This window comes from Pseudorca crassidens, chromosome 9 (assembly GCF_039906515.1).
Source record: "Pseudorca crassidens isolate mPseCra1 chromosome 9, mPseCra1.hap1, whole genome shotgun sequence".
In the NCBI taxonomy this organism is placed as follows: Eukaryota; Metazoa; Chordata; class Mammalia; order Artiodactyla; family Delphinidae; genus Pseudorca; species Pseudorca crassidens.
In genome coordinates this window covers 79489673-79509473 of record NC_090304.1, presented here as the reverse complement: position 1 = coordinate 79509473, position 19801 = coordinate 79489673, and the positions used below count along the sequence as shown (strand labels likewise).

The 19801-nt window shown below is 40.6% G+C and overlaps 1 protein-coding gene and 1 pseudogene across 1 annotated transcript in view; one reads left to right on the top strand and one right to left on the bottom strand.

The window, feature by feature from the left end:
- The window catches only part of LOC137231163 (glutamate carboxypeptidase 2-like), a 37582-nt gene extending 19820 nt beyond the window's left edge, over positions 1 to 17762 (bottom strand). Inside the window, exons 1-3 of the mRNA XM_067751694.1 lie at positions 17759 to 17762; positions 7894 to 8118; positions 5552 to 5657 (exon numbers count right to left, since the gene is read on the bottom strand). Of these exons, the coding sequence (XP_067607795.1) occupies positions 5552 to 5657; positions 7894 to 8118; positions 17759 to 17762 (335 nt within the window). The remainder of the gene's footprint in view (positions 1 to 5551; positions 5658 to 7893; positions 8119 to 17758) is intronic.
- A 246-nt stretch (positions 17763 to 18008) lies between these two features.
- LOC137230792 (lysine-specific demethylase 4D-like) overlaps positions 18009 to 19801 on the top strand; it is a 46325-nt pseudogene continuing 44532 nt past the window's right edge.

The window sequence follows — 19801 nt, the reverse complement described above, 5'->3', positions numbered from 1 at the left end:
TGGCCGCTGAGGCTGCACGTCCGGAGCCTGTGCTCGGCAACGGGAGAGGCCACAACAGTGAGAGGCCCGCATAATGCAAAAAAAAAAAAAAAAAAAAAGCAAAATGGCACTATTATTGCATCAAATAGATTTTCAAGTGTGTTTTGAAATTTTCATGCTCCAATTTATACTCATTCAAGAGAAAAATTAGAAAAAACTGATCTTTGTAGAGAATTGTTACATGCAGTCCTGAAGATGTATCTCTATATATCAGATGAGGAAAGTGTTATATTCTTTCTTAAGAAAGAATGCATGTTTGAACTTTCATGGAATTATCTGTTTACTTCACCTTGTAAAATATAATTGGAAGATAAAAATATTTTCATCCAAAGATCAAGCTGTGACATGCCAAGAACTACTAATAATTACATTTATTTTTAAATACTGAAAGTTAGAGCCAAGTGAGAAACCTTTTGATTAGCAACCATTTTAAAGTGCCTTCTTTAAGGAGTAATCTGAACATACTTACACAAGCTCAAACTGAATCTTTTGTACTGCATTTACTTATTAAGTAAGTATAATACTTAAAATCAACGATGAGAATTAGTCTGACCACAAATATCTTTAACAAATAAACTATGTGGCTAAGATTTTAGCTACCATAAATACTTTCATGAATAGATTAATTTCTCATTTAATATGTCCAGATACTGGTGATTTTATTTGTTTTAAATTTCTCTTTCTTGGAAATTTGTTCTTTCCCTGAAGATTCAGTTCATTGGTATTTTCAAACCCCTTCAAGAAAAAACAAAAAATCCCATACGACAAAGCATCATGTATCATAAGACACCGATTTATTTCTAGCTCATGAACTTCTTGAACTTCATGAATTTCTGGTTCTAAATATGTAGATTTTTCTAAACTCAACATACTTCCATCCTGATGGTGATTTAAAAAAAACTAATAGCCAAAATGGCTATTATGATCCCAATTTCAAATGTTTGATTCTATTGTGTATCTTTAAAAAAAAAGGAGGAGGGGGATTCTGGTGATTAATTTTATAATTATATTAAAATCATTTAAATTGTATTTACAAAAATAGTATTAAAAGTCTCATTCAATAAATGTTTTTTTTGCAGTACGCGGGCCTCACCATTGAGGCCACTCCCGTTGCGGAGCACAGGCTCTGGACGCGCAGGCTCAGCGGCCATGGATCACGGGACCAGGGAAGCCCTCATCCAATAAATTTTTAGGGGCTTAAAACCTTACATGGGATTTCTAGGGCTTCCCTGGTGGTGCAGTGGTTGAGAGTCCCCCTGCCGATGCAGGACACACGGGTTTGTGCCCTGGCCCGGAAGGATCCCATATGCCACGGAGCGGCTGGGCCCGTGAGCCATGGCCGCTCAGCCTGCGCGTCCGGAGCCTGTGCTCCGCAACGGGAGAGGCCACAACAGTGAGAGGCCCGTGTACCGCAAAAAAACAAACAAAAACAAAACAAAACAAAACAAAAAATCCTTACATGGGATTTCTAATATGTATTTACAAAATAAAGTAATGAAAAGAGCACAATTTTAAGAGCCAGCTGAGGAGTCTATATATTCCTTCATCAATGGATACCTGCAAAGAAAACAGAAAATAGCCAACAAGTTGCTATTTTCTTCCATATTACACAAATCCAAACTGTAACAGAACTAGATGCAGATTATGCATATTTCCTGAAGTCACAGCTAGAACTCTATTCTTACATGAGAGAAGAATTGTTATGGGAGTCTTGAACCTGCTCACACACACACAGAGGAGATCATTATTAGACTTTATTATTGAAACTGAGTCCCCCTAAAACCGAGCTCCCCTGCCAAGTTTATGATTAACCTCTCTAGCCAAAGCTTTATTCTCTTTCTCATTCTGCCCCTGGTCCTCTCAGGATTAAGAAGTATCAGAGAAAAGGGGGGACTGAAACCAAGCAGTATCCTGCAGGCCCCTCCCAGGTACAAGAGCCCCTCAGTGTCCCCCATTTCTTTTTTGTAGTAAAAGGCTTTAGTCTTCTAGGCCTTCCTTGGGTTCCAAAGAGCAGACTCAAGCAGTTACTAATTAGGGAAGTGAGGGAATAGAGAAACAAAGGAAAAGCGGTCAAGCAAGAAAGTAATGATAGCTTAAACAGTATAACAACCTGATGCACATTTTTGGGCTGTTCTGCAGAAACTAAGAACCCCACCCAGGTGGAGGATGGTGACTACATGCTGACCAGAATCACACAGACCCTAGACTAGTTGGAACCAGAAGGTTGATGATTCAGATTTCCAAAACATCATCCTGTTACCTCACCAGCAACCAATCAGAGTAAAGTCCATGAGCTGCAACCCTCACCCCAAATGTTGCCTTTCAAAACCCTCCCCTTTAGATAGCTAGGAAGGAGTCGCATAGCACAGGGAGATCAGCTGGGTGCTTTGTGACCACCTAGAAGGGTGGGATAGGGAGGATGGGAGGGAGGGAGACTTAAGAGGGAAGAGATATGGGGATATATGTATATGTATAACTGATTCACTTCGTTATAAAGCAGATACTAACACACCATTGTAAAGCAAATATACTCCAATAAAAACGTTAAAAAAAATCAAATGGGAAAAATATTTTAGGATCATCCAAAGTATTTTGCCTATAAAAATAAAGGAGAGGGCTTCCCTGGTGGCGCAGTGGTTGAGAGTCCACCTGCCGATGCAGGGGACACGTGTTCGTGCCCCGGTCTGGGAAGATCCCACATGCCGCAGAGCAGCTGGGCCCGTGAGCCATGGCCGCTGAGCCTGCGCGTCCAGAGCCTGTGTCCACAATGGGAGAGGCCACAACAGTGAGAGGCCCGCGTACCGCAAAAAAAAAAAAATAAAAAATAAAAAAAATAATAAAGGAGAGAAGGAATTATATATAATGTTTTAAAAAGAAAAAAAACCCTCCCCTGAAAGCCACCTGGGATTTCCGGTCTTTTGAGCATAAGCTGTCTGTTCTCCCTATTTGACGCCCTACAGTAAATGCTGGACTCCTTCACCTCAACCTGGTGGCAGTAGACTGGCTTTGCTGCACAGCAGGCTAGCAGACCCAAGTTTGGTTAGGTAACATTATGAGTGAAATTCCTGGTAAAAGTTTTGTCATTACCCACCAAGATGCAATGGTGTTCTATGATCAGGTTTAGAACCCACTCATTTGGAGCAAAGTTAATCCTGAAAATGATGAGTAGGAAAAAAGATTTGTTTCCAAGGATAAATAAATCAACTGGCCACAAAATCAGTGCATTACAGGTTTTGCCACTAACTTGTTGTGTAATCCTGGCCATGTCTTAAATTTCTCATCCATACATGGGGAGAATATTGCTACCTCACTAATTCACAAAGATTTGAGGCTCAATTAGACAACTGCTAAGAAACAGAAGTTCGTTTTTTTTTTGTTTTAATCAATTGAGAAGTGTGTCACACAGTCTTGATTCTATTAGAATATCCAGTTATTTTCTAATACGAAGAATAATTTACAAATTATCCAAAATAGCCAACAACATGTATTAACAAAACAAATAGGCTCATACATCTCTGTCTGGCTAGAAAAGTTTATATATGTTCCAAGGATCATTATGTTATCTCAATTAATAAAGGGAGCTATTGGTATTCCTGTTTTCATACATTGCATCTGGTTTACAAATGCACAGTGCTTGGAGAAGTTAGATGACCTAAAGACAGCCAGTGAAAGACGGAACTGGTATTCAAATGTAGATCAGTGAAAGCTAAGACACTCTTCTGAAATAATCTTGTCTTTCAGAACAGGGTGGAGAAGGAAATTCCCTCTAAAGACATGCAAAATAGTGAACAGATCTGAGAATTTAACTAGATGTTACAAAACAAAAGGGAAAACACAGGACAACCTTGCACCCCAAGGAAGACTGAAAAGGCAGCCCTTACTTAACGCCCCGCCCCAGCCACTATTGAGAGTCAGGTGACTTAGAAGTAGTAGAGCATTTTTAGTAGTAAAGCGAAGGATTAGAAAGGGGAACAAGACAGAGGATCTGAGGCTTTAATGACCCCTAACCTAAGGGTCTAAATAGACTGAAAGCACTCTGATGGACAAATGGCAATTTGGAATTCTGGAGAGTCCAGGAGGCTTCTGGAGGTTCTGTGGTCCTTGGAGGGGTGAGTGGGGGGTTCTGTTAATCTCTTTCTTTTGTTTGTTAATGATGCAAATCCTTGAGTTCTAAACAGTTAGAGGAGCTTGGTCAAGGCCACGGAGAATAAGCAAGAAGCTGACGGCCCAGAAAGTGAGCTAGAGGCAGGCATTCATTTTATTTCTTTGCTGGTCACTCCATCTCACAGGTTAGAAAAGGAAAAATGAAGCAGAGGCAGCACCCCTGTCTAGGAGTGAAGATTATATCTCGCCAGACTTCCACTTTTATTATACCTATTATACATAATTATAGTAAAAGAAGTGCAAGAGGCAGAAGGATTTCCACAAAATTTAAGCTTCTGGGTCTCTCACTTGAAATGGCCCTTCCAAAGACTTGATAGGTGCCCTAGCAAATTTTATTCATAGTTTTAATTCTATCATAATTAAATAGACATATGTGTTTGTATGACTAAGTGTATGTACATCTATACATATATATATATTTACTTGACTGTTTTTACATAAAATTATAACTTGTATTCACTAAGCAGTCCTTTAATCGTTATCAGGACTTCAAGTATGTCACTTTGAAAAAGCTAAGTATTCCAATCAATTATTCAATATAAGTGTTTTATTTTTAGTAGCCTTGCAAATACTTTTTATATTTACTCATTTACCCCTTTTTCCCTACACCAGGGATAGCTATTTCAGGAAATAGGGAGCTGGTTTTTACACTAGGTCACATATATGCTCTCTAATTTCATGCTCATCAGAACAATATCACTATCCCCATTTTATAGAGGTGAAAATGATGGCTCAGGAAGGTTAAATATTCACTCAAACTTACTTTAATATCAGTGGGCGAAGATGGAATTTAAACTTGCGTATGTCTGACTTCGAAGTCCAAAATTTATTCTTTTGACTAAAATATACTATCTTCCTCCGAAACAGGAGTCAGCAAACTATGTTTCACTGACCAAATCCAGCTCACTTCCTTTCTTTGTACAGCCCACAAGCTAAAAATGGTTATCACATTTTAAATAGGTGAAAAAAATCAAGAGGAATAATATTTTGTGACATATCATTTATATGAAATTTAAATTTCAGTGCCTACAAATAAAGTTTTATCGAAACTGTCACACTTATTCAATTACGTATTTACTATCACTTTTTTGGTGCTACAATAGCAGAGCTGAGTAGTTGGGACAGAGATCAGCTGGCCTACAAAAGCTGGACCTTTACAGAAAAAGTTTAGTGACACCTGCTTTAAAACATCTATCATGATAAAGTTCAGCTGAAGGTACAATCCTCTCCAGATGAAACATGATACAAGATCTTCAGTAATAAAACCTTTTAAAAAGTCAGTTTCTGTTTATGAAATATTGGATCAAAACTTCTAAACAGAATAGTAAACTTTTAAGTATATGCTTACTACAAGAATGTCTTGATGTTCACTGCTTTCAACTCATCCAAAAATGCTTTCTTCACATTATGCGGTGGAATGTTAGTAGCTTCACTGGAGGATTTTATAAACCATCCTGTAAAATACAAACAAATATAGGAATGAGATATGAGCTTATAGACAGGGCCTATCTCTCCTTATTATTGTATTTATCATATATAAAACATCAATGACCTCTGGTATTAACTGAGATTTTCTGAAGTTTCATTGCTCTTGCCTACTTCCATTGGAAAAAAAATCATGCAGACACACTTAATTACAAATCAGTTGCAACATATTTTTTAATCCAATTTCAATAAGCATTGCTGTTATTCTAAGAAATGTTTTATGAAATTAGCACTAAAATTGAAGATGGTTCAACTGATGGGAAAAATGAAGGCAAAGAGGAGATCCACCTTCTTTCTCCTTAAACCTTTTATCCCCAGTGACGATGCCTCTGCTGACCCAGAATAAGCATTTAGTAAATGTTTGTAATGAATTAATTATGAGTATATTTCAAGTACATAAATTATTTCAAAGAGTTGAAGGCAATTCAGACTTGTAATTTGTTCTGGTTCTGAAACTAAAGCCAAATATGCTTAAATATTTTGTGCTTGCAGTTGAAGTAGGCTTCAAAAGTTCAGCTTTAGAGAGCTACAGTGAAACTCCAATTCACCCAACATCTCTGCAAGACACACAGTGAATACAGAGACTAGAGGCAATGGGTAGCCAGATCGCGTAGAGCCATTAGCCCTGGTAGTTGGCTTCGTGACATAGTTTATTTAGATAAATGATATGATCTGTGCATAAAATGGTTACCTAAATCACCCAGCTAGCTTTCATGGAGCTTTCCAGTTATTAATCACATACACGTTACACACATGCATATATACACGCATATTGAAATAAATGGTTGGCAGCAAATGGAAATACAGTTCCACCAGTATGTAAAATAAAGGGACTTGGATTAGACTGTAGGATAAGGGCACTCGGAAGATGAAATGCTTGAATCGAGATCTAAAAAATGAGCTGGATAAAGAGGACGGAGGCCTGTGGGAGGGAGGGAGCAGAGAATCCTAGGAAAAAAATTAACAAACATTAATAAAGAACCCACAGCCATTGAGCAGTGAATATAGGGATGGGGCTGAGGGCTATACTGGGACGAATAAAATGCTTTTAAAAGATGCAGAAGATCTTAATCCTCATGCTACCCTTGCCCACGTTGTACAGCTGAGAAAACTGAAACTCGAGTTGAAGTGTGCCCTTAACGAGCACACTTATCTAAGCCCCACAATAACCCTAATATCCACATGCTAGTTATGAGCAGAGTGTGGCTCAAAGGTTACACAACAAGCAAGAAGAGGCTGAATTTGAGCCAGCTTAGTTGGTCTATGCCCTGGTCTTCTAAATCCCAGAAAGGGGACCCAGAATTCAGAGTAGGGCCGAACTACCAGGCTATACCTTAACGCTAGTCCTGTGCATTAATGTCCAGTTAGAAGCATCTCCTCACCAGGAAACAATTTTGAAAAAGTGCCAATACCCCAGTACTGTGCGAGGAGCTTTAGATGCTATTTCGTTTACGATTCCCACTAAGTTACAGATAGTATTCTTACAAAGGTTGACAAACTGTGGCTCAGAGAGACTCGGTAACTCGCTCAAGGACACAGAGAAGTTGCAGAGTTAAAATTAGAATTTAAAAGAGTCTCAGCAAATCTGTGCTGCCCCCTGGTTATCATGGAGAGTTGGGTTAAGTCTGCAAATCAATACACAGGGGAAAACGCTAAAGAACTGCTATTAAGGATCTGTTCAGAGCACTGACAATGTCAGCCAGTTATCTCCTAAATGTTCCTCTTTATTTACTCCCCAGGACGAAAGAATGAGAGAATAGGGCTCCCACGCAGCAGTGCCCTGAGTTCTACCTACTGTATACACGAAGCAGGTCCAGGCACAGGCACTAGATAAAGACCCCAAACAGGTAAGAGTCGTTTCTGGCAAAGTTCCTTGGACGACCTAGCAAATGCCCCCAGAGATCCGGCGCTCCTGCTAAAACGTACCGATTGCTCGCAGGGCCTCCGCAGTTGGAACTTTCTCAAGTTCACCTTGAGTCTCTCCGTTCTACTCCTTACCCTGGGTGACTGTCCTACAGAAGCCCGTCCAGAACCCAGCTGTGCACTGCCCCCAGCAACTCCCACCTAACTCGCGGTGCTCGTCCCCACTTGCCCCACCCCCCGGGAGACCAGCAGCTGGCCCCACGCGGCAGCTGGCCCGGGAGTCCCGCTAACCGCCGAACAGCCGGGAAGGCTCGGGGTTGTGCGTGGCGAGGGCCCCCGTACCGAAGAGGAAGCCGAGGACGAAGAGGCAGGCGGCCAGCACCAGGGCCCCAGCGCACAGCCAGCGCGCGCGGCGCCAGGCGACAAAGGTCGACTCGGTTTCGCGCAGGGGGATTCCACATCTCACCGTGTGGCCCGCGGGGCCTCCGGGGATCGGTGCCTCTGCGGTGCGCCCCCGCTGCTGCCTCGCGAGCGGAGGGGCAAAGGCTTCCTCCTTCGAGGGCCGCTCTTAGCAGTTCTGCAGCCTAGAGTCCACTCGCACTCCCAGGGCACTCCCAGTTTCTCCGCCCCTGAAAGTATTTCTAGTTTACTCTCAACCAATCCCGGAGAGCAAGAGGCAGCATCAGTCCCCAGAAGAAAAAAACCCGGCACCTTCGGCGGGGTGCTTAAAAAAAAAAAAAAAAAAAAAAAAAGTTTAGCTTGAAAATTTCTAGCCCTTATTTTAAAATAAAAGGAAAAGAAGGAAGAAAGGGAAGGAGGAAGCAAAGAACAAACTCTTCTCCTTTCTCCACTTCCAGACCACAAATCGATTCAGAAAAAGAACACTAAGTACCCCGTAATTCAATAGAACGATCCTCTTTTGTCTGTCTAGGAAAATGCATGTTCCAGGCAAGTTGGTAGACTAAACTATTCCTCAAGAACTTTTTTCAGATCCGAAATCCTATTAAATACTATTATAGCCCTAAAAAGAGTAAATTCAAGTAGAAAACGGTGGTGTCCAGTTCTGGCACTGCTTTGGATATTCAGGGAGTGAATTTTGGTGTCAATGCCAGTTACCACTGTGCTCTTTTTCCTAATGAAGATCATTGATACTTATCAATTATTAGAGAATTATTCCTCCCTTTACATAGCACAACCATTTTTAAAGAAATATTATTGGAATTTACTGAAGGCAGAGAGTACATCTCTTTTTATATCAGAGCTGCCCTTGGCACTCTCTTACACTGTGGGTATGAAATCAGTCTTTGTTGAGTTAACCTGAAGAGTCAATCACACATAAATCTACCCCTGTTATAAGTTCTTAAAAAATTATAACAATGATACCTAAAGGAGGACAATAACGACATGCTTTATAAAATCAACGATGTTTTTATAATCTGTAAGGGAGACTGCATGCATGGCCTCTAGCTAGGAGTGCTTTATGGAAGTATTGCATTTAAAAGAATCGTGAAGTACCAGCAGAGTTTGAACCAGGGGAGATGAGAAGAAACTTTGGGTCTGGGAGCCAGAGCGATAGTCAAGGAATGGCAGATAGTTTGCTTTGGGAAAGCGAACGAACAGGGAGAGAGCGAGGAGACACGGGGCTACATCATAGAGAATGTTGGGTACTTTGATAAAGAATTTCTGAGCTAAGTGAAGTGATGTGGGAAAATTAAAATGTTAACAGTGAACCAAGACAACTACTAGATGACTTAGGACAGGAAAGGAAGGAGTTTCTTCAGCCCTTTCTAACAATAGCTTATATTTATTAAATGTCTCCTAATGTTCCTATTGTTAAATCTAACCAGGAATGATGGAAGAATAATACTTACTGAGCACTTTCTGAATGAGCCACTTTATATACATCAACTCGTTTAATCATCGGCACCTTCGTGGTTGATACTATCACCCTTCCCATTTTACATGTAGGAAAACTGAAATTTAATGAGATGAGATAAATCACTCAAAGTCACAAAGCTAAGACAAAATCCAAAGTGTGCCTTACTCTAAACCACTGTACTGCCTCCCTTGAGCATGGGCTGCATTTGCTAAGCTCTTTGCTTGTATTGGGAGGAACACTGGGCTTGGAGTTGGAAGACCTGGACTTAAGCTTTGGATCTGGTCCTGTCTAAGCCTTGTACCCTGGAGAGTCACATCTTCGGTTTACTTGAATGTATCTTCTCATTTGTAAAATATAGGATCATCTAATAAAATTATTAAGTACCATCTGTTAATAAAGATGTTCTGAAGGTCAGATGCGAGTACAATTGAGGGAAATTATATTTATTAAATATAAGAAGGGTTTTGAACAATGCTACAACTACCTAACAATTTAATTAATACCCTTATGGTGAGCTGGGCTACATTTGAAGAAATCAGAGAACAAATGAACATCTGTGAAATCTTATTGAAAGGATTCGTTCTCTCCTCATGAAGCTTACAGTTTAGTGGGGAAAACATAGCTTTAAGAGTAATTACTGACTGATTAATATTATGAGCACATTCCACATGGCAGGCACTTGCTATATGCTTTACAGAATTATTTCATTTAATTATCAGGATTTAGCCCAAAAGAATTTGAAATATCTAACAGGTGGTTTTGCAAGCCACACTAGATTTTTCTTTTCTTTTCTTTTTTAAGATGCTCTCTTTTATTTATTTATTTATTTATTTATTTATTATTTTTGGCTGCATTGGGTTTTCGTTGTTGCATGCAGGCTTTCTCTAGTTGCGGCGAGGAGGGGCTACTCTTCCTTGCAGTACGCAGGATTCTCACTGAGGCAAGCCACACTAGATTTTTCTGTTGCTACTATTTCTCTTTTACAGCTGAAGAAACTAAGCTTTAATGAAGTTGATTAACACCCACCCTCCCCCCAAAAAAACCTGACACATGTTTGCTTTGATAAGCATTAGATCACACTGTACTTCCTTCTTCGACTATTGAGGAAAGTTTGTAGATGACTCTTCATATAATGACTTGTAGAAGAAGAAGAATGCCAAACCCAGTAATATACATTCTTATTTTTCTTGACTGTAACATTTATCATACTATATTGTAACTGTGTTTACTTGTCTATCTTCCTGGATACTGTGAATTTTTTTTTTGAGGTCAAGGACTTTATTTGATACATATTTATACCCATAATTCCTGGCACAAGATAGCTAGGAATGGATATTTGTTTCAATTAACGAACAGGTGAATGATTAAACAGAAAAAAAAACTTTAATGTTAGAAAGGAAAACTATTTGCTTGATAATTCACTATGTATTATGTCACCTAATGACAAATGAAAAATCTGACATCCCTACATCTTGCCTCGGTGCCTACTTGAGATTTCAAAAACATTGGTTTCATACAATACTCTACCCAACCCTGCACCATTTACTTCCTTCACACATTCATTATGACTCATAAACTCCCAAGGAAAAATGAATACAACATCTGTTTAATAATGCTTTATTTTTGAAAGTGTCCAAAATTGCAAATGAACTCGTCTATGTGGACATCTTATTTCCACTTTCATATGCATAACTTCTTATATGGACGTATTATTTCCACTTTCATATGCATAATTTTTTCTCTCTTTAAAGATCCTGCTTAAAAATACCTATGTTGTGAAGTCTTCTTGATATTCATAGACATTTGCTACTAATACACTGATCTCTACTTTTCCTTAATTTTGTGTCAGCCTTTTGTTACACATGTTACTCTCTTATTCCCTTTCAGATTTTAAGCTTCTTGGTGCCAGGAACCATATCACGTTCCTGTCTATTTTCCAGAGTTATCACAATGCCTCGCATATAGAAACCACCTTTTGAATGAATGGATGACATTATGCTAAGTAAAGAAGCAATTATGAGGTATAAGAGATCATTACTGTTACTGAAGAACTTTACTCAAAGGGGGAAGACAGGACCTAAACGGAAAGATAAATAACAATACCAGAAAGCAGAGATTATGAGCCAAAAAGAACAGCAATAGCTTGTGCTCAGGAAAGCATTCTGGGCTCCTTGTTTGTACCTAATGACTCATATTAACCTCATTAGCTTTTGTTTGAAGAACACCTTGAAATATTTCATAGTGCCATACGCCCATCCATACACAAAAAATGTGTGGCTTTACTTTGTAGGTAGGTAGATAAGGAAAAATGTGACCTGATCATCCTCTTCCTCTCCCAGTGCAGGAAATAAGAGATTCAGAATAGAAATATTAAACGAAGGAAACGTAATACACTTGTATCTGCTACTAGTTATCAGCTCTTACAGAATCTCTAGACTGAAAGCTCCAAAGAGGAAGGGCTGTGCCTGACAGAGCACTTGGCACATAATACTTATACGATAAATACCTTTAAATGATTGAACAGTACAGCAACTATTAGATGATGAATAGTTATTACCTAGTTACAAAACTCTTTTAAACAATAGAACAGTAGAGTACAAAATGAAACTCTTTAACTTTAATTCAGTAAAGAGAGAAAGCATTTTTGTCTTTACTAATATATACTCATTTAGATATTTTATTCAGTCGGAAAGGCATTTCTTAAAATTATCAACATGGGTCAAGTACTGGGCTGGGTCACAGAAACACCAAATAATAAGATCTTTTTTTGCTTAAGCTGCGATTTCTGACTCTCTGAACTGTAAGGTTTGGTAAAAGCAGATGCTCAATAAATAGTAGCTATTATAATTCCCTACCTAAGACTGGCTAGAATTGAATATATATAAATCAGTACAAAATAGCTGTGCTGGCTAACCAGCCTTGGAGAGAATGTGTATAATCCAACCTTGTTAGGCTGAAATGATTTAAAACAGTCTTGACCAAGAACTCTTGGAATACTGCTGTCAACTCAAGTGGCAGGAAGCTTGAGAGCTCAAACAGAACAATGTTGTCACATTAATTTTCCAAGGTCTCTACTCTGTTGTTGATTTCCCAACTCAGAAACCTTAAGTGGAATCCAGTGCACTATATAGTGATTCTAAATTCCTTAACAAAGCAGTGCAGGCTATCTAGATTTTGGATTCTTTTTGGCAACATCCTCCATTAACCTCCCTGTCATGTACTCTAATGTAATTTCCTTAGTCTTGCTAACCTTCAGTTTACTCATCTATAAAATAGTAATAATACAAGTTCCTGTTGCACGCAGTGGTTAAAAAAGTTTAGCAGACAAGCCTGTCACTTAGCTCACTGTAAGTGAATAAGAGATGCTGTCATTACGTATTTCAAAAAAATCATGTAAAATCGTTATCTTATTTGACCAGATTATTTTAAGTAAACGTCATATATGTACTTAGAAATCTCCTGTGTTTAAAACCAACACATTATCATTACGCTAACCTACGCTTAAGAAGAAACTATTCTTATGAGAACAGTAAAAAAATATATTCCAAAGAGTAAAATGAGATACTTTATGCATAATACTAATATTTCTTTCATAAGTTGAAAGTGATTAGATCAGTCAATATGGCAATAAGGACAAGATAAATCTGTCTTTGTACAGACATGAACTAAATCAAAGAGTATTACACTCATCTCTGGAATATGTTTGAAAGAAAACAATTAAAATTATTTTAGGTCCTTTATCCCCAGGCTCTAATACATATTTACTTTTTAAAAATACTTTAATGTTCTAAAAAAAAATACTTTAAAGCTTCATGACAAAGGAAACCATAAACAAAGCAAAAAGGCAACACACAGAATGGGAGAAAATATTTGCAAATGAAATGACCGACAAGGGATTAATCTCCAAAATATACAAACAGCTCACGCAGCTCAATATCAAAAAAACAAACAACCTAATTAAAAATGGGCAGAAGATCTAATTAGACATTTCTCCAAAGAAGACATACAGATGGCCAAGAAGCACATGAAAAGATGCTCTAACATCTTTACTAACAATTAGAGAAACACTAACTAGAGAAATGCAAATCAAAACTACAATGAGATATCATCTCACACCGGTCAGAATGGCCATCATCAAATAATCTACAAACAATAAATGCTGGAGAGGGTTTGGAGAAAAGGGAACGCTCTTGAACTGTTGGTGAGAATGTAAATTGATACAGCCACTATGGAGAGCAGTATGGACGTTCCTTAAAAAACTACAAATAGAACTACCATACGACCCAGCAATCCCACTACTGGGCATATACCACGAGAAAACCATAATTCAAAAAGAGTCATGTGCCAAAATGTTCATTGCACCTCTATTTACAATAGCCAGGACATGGAAGCAACCAAAGTGTCCATCAACAGGATGAATGGATAAAGCAGATGTGGCACATATATACAATGGAATATTACTCAGCCATAGAAAGGAACGAAACTGAGTTATTTGTAGTGAGGTGCATGGACCTAGAGCCTCTCATATAGAGTGAAGTAAGTCAGAAAGAGAAATACAAATACTGTATGCTAACACATATATATGGAATCTAAAAAAAAAAAAAAAACTGTCATGAAGAAACTAGGGGCAAGATGAGGATAAAGATGCAGACCTACTAGAGAATGGACTTGAGGATATGGAAGGGGGAAGGGTAACCTGGCACAAAGTGAGAGAGTGGCATGGACATACATACGCTACAATCTTAAAATAGATAGCTAGTGGGCAGCAGCCACATAGCACAGGGAGATCAGCTTTGTGACCACCTAGAGGGGCAGGATAGGGAGGGTAGGAGGGAGGCAGTTGCAAGAGGGAATAGATGTGGGCACATATGTATAACTGATTCACTTTGTTATAAAGCAGAAACTAACACACCATTCTAAAGCAATTATACTCCAAGAAAGATGTTTTAAAAAAAAAAGAAATATAGGTCTCAATCAAGTTTCTAGACACTGGTTAGCAAACAAAATCTATAGATCCCATACACCAGTTAACAATCAATTATAAAGTGAAAGAGTAAAAAGGTTTTAATCCCTTTAATAACAGAAATACATGGCCCCAATGAAGAAATCTAAAAATGATATGCATGCAATGCTTATACTTTAAATGCATAAATAAATGTGAATTTTACCAGGGGAAAAAAGTTGCTTTCTGGTATAAAATGTCATCCTTTTCATCTTTATGCTTTAAAGGAAAAAAAAAAAAGGCCAAAAAAGTGCCTGCCTTCTGCCAGTCCAAAATCTTAATTCCAAATGATGATACACAGGACCCAGAAAATGGTTTCCTTGAAGGATTCAGCCTCTGAATGAAACAGGCTGTGCTCAAAGTCTGGCTATATATGTCCCACACCAATTTCAATTCAATCAGTACCACCCCAAATCTAATACCCTCATATCTAATCAAAATCTCTAATTTGATCCCACATATTTTTCAAGTCCCTTCCAACTGACACACTCCTTACCCAGTTCTAGAAACCCTCTCATTCCCATTAGATCACAGTTCACTAAATGAGGTGCTTTTTCCTGAAAATCTTTGTGATTTTTACCAAGAAAATATTAAGAAAAAAATTAACTTCACAAGTAGGAAAATAGTTTAAAAATAAAAACTCAAGGAAAGGATATCCCAATGTATAGTACCCTCTCTCTCGCTCTCTCTCTATATATGCATAAATAGTGTCATTTTTTAAAACTTCTGGTAGGAAAATAACTCTTTTGCTCATAAGCACAAATTACAGAAATAAAGTGACCTACCTTCTACCAACAAAATCCTGATTCCAGTTGGAGATATTCAAGGACCCAGAGAGAGAGAGACAGTGTTCTCTGGGCAGCTGGCCTCCAAATGCAGACCCATGTCCTGACGGCTCTGGCTTTCTACCTGGGCAAAGGTATAATCTGATCAGCACCAGTCAACGGTAATTGCTCTCGTTGATCAGCCCACTTTGTGTGCGCCCCTTTGAGTTTTTAAACCAGTCTTACAGCAAACTAAGAGGTTGCAAATAAAAGGAGTGGGAAAGTCAAACCAAGCAATTATTAAACTAAAGAAACCTGGTCTAGCAGCAATTAATATCGAATGTATTTATAAGGTAAAAGAAGGGCAGCTTTAGTTATGAAAAAGAAAAGCTCGTGGGAAAGATTACAATGATGCACTTTACGCACCTAGACACATAGCACTGAGACACAGAACACAAAGACTGAGAATTATAAGGTAAAACTGACATATCTGCAATCATCGTGTGAGGTTTTTTTTTCAAACACCGTTCTTCCAGAAACTGATACATGAGGACAGAAGAAAATTAATACTGTTATAAAAGTATAAACAATATAGTTAACAACTTTGACTATATTTCCTGCAGCAACCACATAGCAAAATGCTTTTCAACACATATAAAACATTTACAAAAATATACCGCTGTTAAGACCACATAATAAATCTCAATAAAAATTCCACAGAATCTACATATTGAGTACCCTCTTGATCAATCTTTTATTTCAATCATGAAATAAAATTGAAAGTCAATAATGAAAAATGGGAACACCACCATATTTATTTAAAAATGAATATCCACATAACACCTACAACAATATCCATATAATAGCTAAAAATCTATTGATTTTTCTGTTGTCTGCAAGTAGTTAGTAAAAACTAAACCAAAATACCTCAGAATTATTTGAAAGAAAAAAAAGATAAAAATGATAAAACAATTCAAAAAACAAAAGGGAAAACAACCATATACAAAAACATAAATGATTAATAAAATAGAAGTCTGTTACTTAAAAGATAAAATAAAGAAAGAACTGGTTAATAAATTATATAGTACTCCCTGCTACAGGAAGAGAGTGCTCCCTGCGTGGGAGAAGCTGGTGCAGAGTGGCAAGTGGTGATGGGACTCGGGGAGGGGTAGTCATTTTATAGAGGTGGACCCTGCCAAACCCCATTTTAACCAGGTCAACATCAAGAGTCATAAACTGGGAATTCCCTGGCCGTCCAGTGGTTAGCACTCCGCGCTTTCACTACCTAGGGCCCAGGTTCGATCCCTGGCCAGGGAACTAAGATCCCACAAACTGCGAAGTGTGCCCCCCCCCAAAAAAAGCCATAAATTACTTTGATAGTATATGTCCTTGATATGATGTGATTAAAATGTGACAAAATTCCCTCCGTAATCTTCCTCCAAGAAAACAGAGAAACTCAAGATAATCATAAGAAAAGCATCAAATTCCAATAGAGGGGCATCCTCCCCCAGACTGTCAGGTTTCTATACAATCTTTTGGTCAAAAACAAGGAAAGTCTGAGAATCTGTTACAGCCAAGAGAAACCTAAGGAGACATGAAAACTAAATGTAATTTGATATTTTAGATGAGATCTTGGAACAGAAAAAGGACATTCCGTAAAATGTGAGGAAATCTGACCTTTAGTAGACAGTAACATATTGACATTGGTTCATTAATTGTCATCAATATACCATGGGAATTAAGATGTTACTAAAAGGGGGACATGCAAGTGGCGTCGGGTCAATACTCCCTGATCCACGTACTCAACGCTTTGTAAATCTAAAACTGCCCCCAAATTTAGGTATTACTAAATATTGTAAATAATAAACAAACAGGAGAAGGCATCAATAAACAATATTAGAATGAAAAAAATTTGAAACATAATCTGAGTTTTGGAAACAGTCTACCAGACAGCACATTATAAACCAAATGATTCTATGAACCACTATGTGGCATAATCTTTTAGAGCACTTTTAAAAATATTTTAAATTATGAAATATAAAGTGTTCACAGAAATCTATAAAGCATATATGTACACTTCAACAAATAACTATAGAGTGAGCAGAAGTGGAACCAGTACCCAGGTCAAGAAATGCAATATTGCCAGGCACCTGGCTGCCTGACTTGTGCTCTTTTGCCCAGATTACAGCCCCTTCTGCCTCCTGGACTGACCTTATCCTAACTATTCACATAGTAATTTGGGGAAACATTATAAAATTAAAACTCTGTCCATTTTTGAAAACTTTATATAACCTTGAAGAATCACAATTGTATTTATGCCCTGTAGTGTATTTTTGGTGTAGTTTTTCATCACTTACGTCTTTGCATGCAGCTGGACTTTTCTGTTTCAGTACTGTAAAGTATTCAACCATATAATCGTGTTGGGCCGGGTCCTGTGAGAAGGGTGTCTGTCGCGCTTCTGGGGCGAGCTCCCTCCTTCCGGAGCCCGATGGACAAGCCTGGGGGCGGCAGAGGTTGTGCCCCGGCTGTGGCCGCGAACGCTCCTGTGGGCCGTGTTCTTACCCATACCGCAGACCCCCGGCCCACCCCCCGCCCAGTCGTGGACTTGGCGGCTCGTGGAGCGCCTCCGTGGGCCCAAAGGGGAGAGTCGATTGGTGGGGGATGACGCACCGTCGGTGAGAAAGCCTTCTCTAGCTGTCCGAGAGGGAGCCTTTGGGTACCGGACCCCCAGCCGCTGCCCCTCTCAAGCGTGCAGTGGTCACGGTGGCGACTGCCAGAACACGTGGGCAGAGCCCCTTGCCTTCGCGGGAGAGCTTGCGCCGGCCCTGCGGTGGGGCCGAGCGCCGCTCTTTGCCTGCCGCGTGCTGCGCCTTCCCGCTCTGAGTCGTGGGAAGGTCCCGCCAGGCCTGCGTCCGGCGCGGGGCCGCGCGTTTGCGTCTGCGTGCGCGTGCGGTGACCCCGTTGGCTAGCCCAAGGGGGCGTGGACGCCCGGATGTCCCGGCTCCCCAGTCCCGCAGCCGCGAGGAGCCTGTCGCGCCTGCCCTCTCCGCGAGTCGCAGCCGGTGGCGGTGTGTGGGAACGGTGCGGGTCGCCTCGCTCGGGAGCGTTTCCCTGGGGCGCGAGCACCGGGGGTCGGATTTAGATGAAGGCGGATCTGGCGAGGACGGAAAGGTTGAGTTTGGGTGGATGGGTCCCCCCGTGCCACGCGGGGGGACCGTCGCACGCGGGCCCTGGCGGCGGGACCGGGTCGTGGGAGGTCCCAGGGTGGCTGGGCCTGGCCGGCGTCTCAGGCGTCGTGGGACCGCCTTCGTGTGTGTGGCGGTAGGACCCCGCACTTGTTTTCCTGGTGGTCCGGTAGTGTCTCGGCCCTTCCTCTCCTTGGGCAGCGCCCCGCGCCCCTGCCCCGCGGCCCTCGCCATGTGTGCGTGCCGCCACCTCCCCGTCGCCGCCGGCCCTCACCCGCCCCCACCCCTCCGCGCCCCCTTCCCCGTCTGGGACCGAGCCGGCCTCGCCCACGTTAGGGTGTCGCCCCCCCGCCCACGGTCCTCAAGGACAACGGCATTCCCTTCGGTCGGGTCACTCAGGAGGCTGGAGAGTTCATGGTGACGTTTCCCTATGGCTACCACTCTGGCTTCAACTGCGCGGAAGCCATCAATTTTGCCACCCAGCGCTGGATCGATTATGGCAAAGTGGCCTGGGAATAGGGCTCTGCATGACCTTTGGAAAGATCTTCGTCAGAATAAGGGAGATTTCAGGTGAGCACCCTTAGGATATTAAAAATGGGTGGTTGGGTGGGGACTCTAAAAGGGACCTCTAATTACCAGCTGCGAAGGGAGTTGGATGTTAGAATAGTAACATTAAGACCAGAGCTTTGTATGGTACTGACATTGTGTGTATGTGTGTGTGTGCGTGTCTTCTGTTTCCTGAAGCAATATGGAATGGAGACTTTGTTTTCTTGGAGCAGCACGGAAATAGGAAGGTGGGGAGGCTTTATCTTCCTTTCCAGCCAGGCTTCGAGATGGAACAATAAGATGAGTGTGGGCATGAAGAGGTGAGGAAGATGGGCCGTGTCCCTGGCATGCACTGTAGAGAAGAAAGGAGACTTGGGGAGGTCTGCATTGTCACCAGACTGTGAGGCCCCCTTCCCTGGTCCCTCTCCAGAGCTGCAGAAGCTTTCCTTCCTCATCATGGCAGAGAGAGTTGACCTCCAGGGGAAGCTGACTCTGTCCATTATGAAGTTTTGTCCTTGGTACGGGAAATTCCAGAAAGGCTATTACTCTGGATAGTAATAACAATTCTCTATTCGGTTCTTCTTCCCTATCACCTCTCCTGCAGCCTCTTATTTTTCTTTTAATGGTGAAGTAAATAAATGTGATGCTGTTGATGTGGTTTTGTGTTATCCCTCCAGCCACAAACTCAGTCCATCCGTGGACCCACTCTGTATGCGTATGTGCAAAGTTGAATCTGAAGCGTGATGTCTTTCGTAAAGCAAACTTTTCCATAGTCACTGCTTTGAGCTTTCCAGCAGTTACTTAGAGGGGAGAGCTGAACTTAGAGTCAGCAGAAATGGCATTCAAACCTGCGCTTTGCTACTGTCTAGTCGTG